A 7,520-nucleotide genomic window follows, 5' to 3' on the forward strand; every position below is an offset into this window, starting at 1 on the left:
TTTTTTTTTTTTTTTTGAGATGGGGTCTCTTTCTGTTGCCCAGGCTAGAGTGCAATGGTGTGATCTCCACTCACTGCAACTTCCACCTCTCAGGCCCAAGTGATCCTCCCACCCCAGCCTCTTGAGTAGCTGGGATTACAGTGAACGCGCCACCACACCCAGCAAATTTTTTTTTTTCTTTTTTTTGAGACGGAGTCTCGCTCTGTCACCCAGGCTGGAGTGCAGTGGCCGGATCTCAGTTCACTGCAAGCTCCGCCTCCCGGGTTTATGCCATTTTCCTGCCTCAGCCTCCCGAGTAGCTGGGACTACAGGCGCCCGCCACCTCGCCCGGCTAGTTTTTTGTATTTTTTAGTAGAGATGGGGTTTCACTGGGTTAGCCAGGATGGTCTCGATCTCCTGACCTCGTGATCCACCCGTCTCGGCCTCCCAAAGTGCTGGGATTACAGGCTTGAGCCACCGCACCCGGCCACACCCAGCAAATTTTTGTGTTTTTTTGCAGAGACTGAGTTTCGCCATGTTGCGTAGGCTGGTCTGGAACTCCTGAGCTCAAGCAATCCACCCACCTTGGCCTCCCAATGTGCTGGGATTGCAGGTGTGAACCACCATGCCTGGCCAGTACTCAGATTCTTCATACAACATATACTAATTGAGGACATGGGCCAATACTGAGGACCAGACACTGTTCTGGGTCTGGAGACAATGCAGTGAATGAAATCCAGAAGCTCTTTACCCCCGTTAAGCTTCTATTCTAATGGGAGAGAAAGCAACATAATAAAAAAACAGCCATCCCTTGGTATTCAAGGGAAATTGGTTCTAGGATACCCTTCCTCAGATACCAAAATCTGCTGATACTTAAATCCCTTATATAAAACAGTGTAGTATTTACATATAGTCTGTGTACATCCTCCTATACATTTTAAATAATCTCTAGATTACTTATAATATCCAATACACTGTAAATGCTATGAAAATGTTTTTATACCATATTGTTTAGGGAACAATGACGGAAAACATGTCTGTACATGTTCATTGCAGATGCAACAACTCATTTTTTTTCTTTTAATATTTTCAATCTGAGGTTGGTTGAATCTGTGGGTGCAGAACCCACAGATATAGGGGGCTGGCTGTATATTGAATGTTGTGAAGTAAAGCTAAAATTGAATGAGAATATAGAGATTGAGTGGGGATCTTTTAAGTAAGGTAATCAAGCAAGGCCTGGGAATGAGATGATATTTGAAACGAGACCTGAATAAAGAAAGGACGTTAGCCTTGCTGCTGTTTAGAGGGAAAGCATTCCCACTGGAGGTAATGGGATATGGAGAAGACCTGAAGTGAGAGGCTGTGTTTGGTGAGAGCAATAGCAGCAAGGTCATCGTGACTGGAGCTAGGTGGGGAAGATAATAGGAAATAAAATCAGAAGTAGCCACAGGCTCAAAAAGTTTTGGATTTTGAGGCTGGACACAGTGGCTCACACCTGTAATCCCAGTACTTTGTGAGGCCAAGGTGGGTGGATCACTTGAGCTCAGGAGCTTGAGACCAGCCTGGGCAACACAGTGAAACCCTGTCTCTATGAAAATATTAACCAGGCATGCTGGCACATGTTTGTGGTCCCAGCTGCTCGGGAGGCACAGTGAAAGGTGAAAAGGTGAAAGGTGAAAGGATCTCTTGAGCCTCGTAGGCAGAGATTGCAGTAAGCCAAGATTGCAACACTGCACTCCAGCCTGGGTGACAGAGTGAGACACCATCTCAAAAACAAAAAGTTTTGCATTTTGGAGGATTACAAATTTCAGATTTCAACATTTCAGGTTAAGAATGCTTAACCTCTATTGGAATTCAGGTTTCTTTCCGCCTAAAGTAATTTCCTCATTACATGTGCTAGTGTTTAGTAGATATTTTCCCAAGGAAGACTTAATCACTGGAATTTCTGAAATGAGAGACCTTGCAGTGCCTAACAAAATGACACTGTTGACATTGCAAGTTGCTCTCATTCATGGCTCTAGGTGATATGCATTCATTTGAGTAAAGATTTATGCTTTGCTCTCTAAAGCTTTGTATCCTTGTCTGGAGGGTGGTCTGAGATGTGTGCTCTACTTTAGATTGTGACTATTCTTTTCCTGTGTTTTTTTCTCCCAGAAGAAAAATTTGCCCAAGCAGTGTGTTTTTTGCTTGTAGACCTGTATATATTAACCTACCAAGCTGAGAAAGCTTTGCATCTTCTTGCTGTCCTAGAAAAAATGATTTCACAGGGTAACAATAACAAAAATGGAAAGAATGAGGTGAGTGTTTAAAGGTAATCAGACTAAAATCTAAAATATGATTAATTCTCTCTGCTTGTTGGTTTACTGTATTAAAAAGGAGAAAACAATTAAAATATGATTAATATTTGTGATTATGAACTATTAACAGCTTTAAGATACAATTTGCATATTGTAAGCTTTACCATTTTAAAGTGTAGAGTTTAGTAGTTTTGAGTGTACTCTCATTTGTACAACCATTACTACTATCTAATTTCAAAATATTTTTATCACCCCAAAAGGAAACCCTGTACCATTTGCAGTCACTCCCCATTTCCCCCTTTCCTGAGCCCTAAGCAGCCATTAATGTACTTACTGTCTCTGGATTTACCGTCTGGACATTATATATGAATGGAATCATAATATGCAGCCATTTGTGACTGGCTTTTTTTACTTAGTATAATGCTTTCAAGCTTCATCCATATTGTAGCATATATATATATATTTTTTTCATGTACTTCATGCCTTTTGTGGCTGAATAATATTCCATTCATTATATGAATATGCCACATTTTAAAAATTTCTTTATAAGTTGGTGGACATTTGGGTTCTTTTCTACTTTTTGGTTATTATATATAGTGCTTCTATGAACATTCATGTAAAATTTTGTAGGGATATATGTTTTCAGTTATCTTGGATATAATATTTAGGAGTAGAATCACTGGGTTATATGGTATCTTAACTCTATATTTAACCCTATGCAAGATTGTTACAAAGTGATTGCACTATTTTAAATTCCCACCAGCCACTTGTGAGTTTGTAATTTCTCCACGTTGTTACCAACACTTGTTATTGGTTATCTTAATAAAAACAAAAATTTAGCTATCTTAGAGGGTGTGAAGTGGTATCTTGTTACAGTTTTGATTTATATTTTCCTGATGACTAAGAATGTACCTTGAGGCCGGGCGGGGTGGCTCACGCCTGTAATCCCAGCACTTTGGGAGGCCGAGGCGGGCGGAACACAAGGTCAGGAGATCGAGACCATGGTGAAACCCCGTCTCTACTAAAATACAAAAAATTAGCCAGGCGCTGTGGCGGGCGCCTGTAGTCCCAGCTAGTCAGGAGGCTGAGGCAGGAGAATGGCGTGAACCCGGGAGGCAGAGCTTGCAGTGAGTTGAGATCACGCCACTGCACTCCAGCCTGGGCGACAGAGCGAGACTCCATCTCAAAAAAAAAAAAAGAATGTACCTTGAGTATCTTTTCATGTATCAGCTTTTATTTTTATAGAATTGAAAGATTGGAATTAAGACAATAGAATCCATAACCTGGATAGACACTATTGCTTTCATTAGGAAAAATTTCATCATTCAAGTTCTTCAAAAAAAACATACATGGCTGGGCGTGGTAGCTCACACCTGTAATCTTAGCACTTTAAGAGCCCAAGGTAGGTGGATCATCTGAGGTCAGGAGTTTGAGACCAGCCTGGCCAACGTGGTGAAACCCTGTCTCCGCTAAAAATACAATAAGTAGCTGGGCATAGTGGTGCACATCTGTAATTCCAACTACTCAGGAGGCTAAGGCATGAGAATCACTTGAAACTGGGAGGCGGAGATTGCAGTGAGCCAAGATTACGCCACTGCACTCCAGCCCCCATGGGAGACAGAGCAAGACTGTAACTCAAACTCAAAAAAAAAAAAAGAAAAAGAAAATCATACTTTACGATGTTTAAGCTTCCCCATGTTCTGGTGAGAGACTTGGTGCCCAGTATGAGTACATCCTGAGTCTCATGTTTTTTCTTTTGCCTGTGCTTCTGGTTATCAAGGGATGACCCTTCTTTCTTCCTTTTTCTGCCCCTTTGTTTTAAAAGGAGTGTTTGCAGGAAACATTGTCAGTGCCTTTTGCCTGTGCACATTCTTGAGGTTTAAAAGAAAATAAACATCTGGCATTATTTTTTTCAATTTAAGTGTGTATTCATAAGGGATTTCAGTTGAATAACCTTAGCATTATACCGAAACATTATGTAGTAAAATATTTGTATTCAGTACTTGTAATATTTGATTAAACATAATTTAGTTTAGCAGATGCTTATGTGCGCTGCCAGGTTCTAAGGTACTCTGTTAGGTACTAAGGGGACAAAACAAACAGAAACATTGCAGTCCTTGCTTTCCGGGATCTCAGGTCTAGGAAGAGATAAATTGGGCAACATCTGTTCATAGACAGGGAGGAAAGAGGTGAAAGAGGTTAGGGAATGTTTCAAAGGAATTTGGATGCTTGTTTTGGCCTTGGAAGATGGTTAGTAGTTTGACAAGTCAGAAAAGGAGGGTTACAGCAGGATAACCAGCCTGGCAGAGAATATCACAAAAGGTATGAGCTTATGGTGTGCTGAAGACCTTTCTGGTAATGAAATGGACAGTACCAGAGAAACGCAAAGGAGAGCAGTGGGAGATGATGTTGGCAATGTGAGTGTGAGTGATAGCTTGAAGAACTTTGAATACTAGAAAGTTCAAATTTGATGTGATTGGCAATGTTCGTAACAGAGAAAGTTTTAAGAAGTGGGTGGATCTGTTCTGGGTTTTAGAAAGATAATCTGAGTTCTGCTTAAAGTAATATTCATGCTTTTTAAAACAAGCCCAGGCTGGCCGCAGTGGCTCATGACTGTAATCCAGGCACTTTGAGGGGCCAAGGCAGGAGAATCAGTTGAGCCCAGGAGTTTGAGATGAGCCTGGGCAACATAGGGAGACCCCCGTCTCTATGAAACATTAAACTTAGTAAATAAATAAAACCAGCTCATCATTACATTCTACTGTGAGCTCATGAGTAGGGCTTCCTGTAACCCACTCTAGACTACTGAACCTCAGTCTCTAGGAATGGGACCTGGGATTCTGCATTTTTTAAAGACAGGGTCTTACTCTGCCACCTCAGGCTGGAGTATAGTAGCACAGTCACGGCTCACTGCAGCCTTAATCTCCTGGGCTCAGGCAATCTTCCCACCTCAGCTTCCTGAGTAGCTGGGACTACAGGTACATGCCACCATGCCCAGCTAATTTTTGTATTTTTTGTAGAGATGGGATTTTGCCATGTTACTCAAGCTGGTCTCAATCTCCTGGGCTCAAGTGATCCGCCCACCTCAGCCTTCCAAAGTACTGGGATTACAGGCGTGAACCACCATGCCCCACAAATTCTACATTTTGAAAATGCTCTCTAGGTAATTTAGGTTACCTCACTTGGAAATCGCTGATTTAAATTATGGTCAAAAATATTTAATTTTGATAAAACTTTGTCTCATCACCCTGCAGACTGGTAATAACAACAACAAAGATGGATCTAATCATAAAGCTGAAAGTGGAGCTCTAATAGAAGCTGCAAAATCAAAGATACATCAGGTAGTGTAAATTTTAAAGGGGGGCAATGCATCACATACATTTAATTGTAGTTAGGACAAATGAAGCAATGAGATAAATCATTGGAAGCAGTCAGTAATTCAAGGTGCATATATTTGTCTTTTGAAGTATAGTAGTTTTGAAGCACATTTATCCTAAATATATTTTGCTTAGGAGGATAATATAATTTATTTAAATTGCTCTATAAATAAAGTTTGAGAGAAATGGCATGGGAATGTACTGCATGATAAAATCAACTGGAATTTTAAAAAGTCGTCATTAGCCATGTGCAGAAGATTGATAGGATTTTTGCCTGGAACTTGAGTATTTAAGTTTTTTGTTTGTTTGTTTTTTGAGATGGAGTCTTGCTCTGTCACCCAAGCTGCAGTACAGTGGCGCGATCACGGCTCACTGCAACCTCCGCCTCCCAAGTTCAAGTGATTCTCGTGCCTCAGCCTTCCTGAGTAGCTGGGATTACAGTCATGCGTCACCACACCCAGATAATTTTTTGTATTTTTAGTAGAGACAGGGTCTCACCATGTTGGCCAGGCTGGTCTCAAACTCCTGACCTCAGGTGATCCACCTGCCTCGGCCTCCCAAAGTACTGGGATTACAGGCGTGAGCCACTACACCTGGCCAAGTTTTTAATTCTACCATGATTTTAGTATTTTGAAGTATATTCAAAGAGTACATTGAAAATAGCGTATTTTCTAAAATTGCAAACTTGTTTTAGCAAGTAATTAGTATAACTATGTTGTAAATAGATTGGGTTTAATTTTCCTAACTAGAAAGTAAAACTTTATGTAAATCCACCATAGTCTTAACGTAGTAACATTTTCACTTTGACAGTACAAAGTACGAGCTTATATCCAAATGAAGTCTCTGAAAGCATGTAAAAGGGAAATCAAGTCAGTCATGAATACAGCTGGAAATGTAAGTTTCTTCTGTACTTTTGTTTTTCAATTTGTGTCTTGTTTAGACTATGGGTATTTGTCAGTTTTAAATAATTTGTCTTAGTCTGTTATATATACTGCCAGATATGAACCTTGCTATTTTAAAGTTGGGAAGTAGTAATAATACTGTGTCTGTAGTTTAATTTTTTTTTACTTAAAATTACAACAAGCACTTTTCTATTTTATGTAACCTTCAAAACCACCATTTTAAATAACTGCCTATTGTTCTGTGACTGGTTTATCACAATTCACTTAAACATTTTGCTAATATTAGACGTTTAGGTTATTTTAGAATTTTTTTTAGTATTGTACTCAAAACATTTATGGCCAGGCGTGGTGACTCACCTGTAATCCCAGCACTTTGGGAGGCTGAGGTGGGAGGATCACCTGAGGTCAGGAGTTCAAGACCAGCCTGACCAACATGATGACACCCTGTCTCTACTAAAAATACAAAAATTAGCCAGTGTGGTGGTGTGTGCCTGTAGTAGTCCCAGCCACAGAGCCACTGGGGAGGCTGAAGTGGGAGGATCGCTTGAACCCGGGAAGCAGAAGTTGCAGTGAGCTGAGATTGTGCCATTGCAGGCTAGCCTGGGTGACAGGGTGAGACCATGTCCAAAAAAAAAAAATTTATTAAAAATCTAACAGTCAAGTTGTAGCCAAAACCTGCCCCTTCCAAATGACTTTTGGCTTGACGGTACCTTCAATTTAACTAGTACTAAAGTATTTGAGATAGAATTACTTCTTCCTTCCACTCCCTCCACCCTAATCTTGCATTGATAATTTTTAAGATGGTATAGGAAAGAAACAGAATTGTGAACAATCTTGATGCTTCTAGGAAAACTATAAATTTAGAAGTATAAAGCCATGAGAAAATATGGTTAAAAATCTCAGGGAGGATCCAGATTAGTCACTGAGTTAGTTAATATGCTAGTGTTTTTTTTTTTTTTTTTTTT

General features: G+C 40.1%; 1 protein-coding gene across 3 annotated transcripts in view; it reads left to right on the plus strand.

Annotated features, from left to right (window-relative positions):
• The window catches only part of CNOT10 (CCR4-NOT transcription complex subunit 10), a 58,184-nt gene that overhangs the window by 30,447 nt on the left and 20,217 nt on the right, over nucleotides 1–7,520 (plus strand). For all 3 annotated transcript variants that reach the window (XM_017887694.1, XM_017887693.1, XM_017887695.1), the window contains exons 5-7: nucleotides 2,134–2,276; nucleotides 5,531–5,617; nucleotides 6,464–6,547. In XM_017887694.1, coding sequence (XP_017743183.1) covers nucleotides 2,134–2,276; nucleotides 5,531–5,617; nucleotides 6,464–6,547 — 314 coding nt within the window. The remainder of the gene's footprint in view (nucleotides 1–2,133; nucleotides 2,277–5,530; nucleotides 5,618–6,463; nucleotides 6,548–7,520) is intronic.

This window comes from Rhinopithecus bieti, unplaced genomic scaffold (assembly GCF_001698545.2).
Source record: "Rhinopithecus bieti isolate Rb0 unplaced genomic scaffold, ASM169854v2 scaffold_17429, whole genome shotgun sequence".
Lineage (NCBI taxonomy): Eukaryota > Metazoa > Chordata > Mammalia > Primates > Cercopithecidae > Rhinopithecus > Rhinopithecus bieti.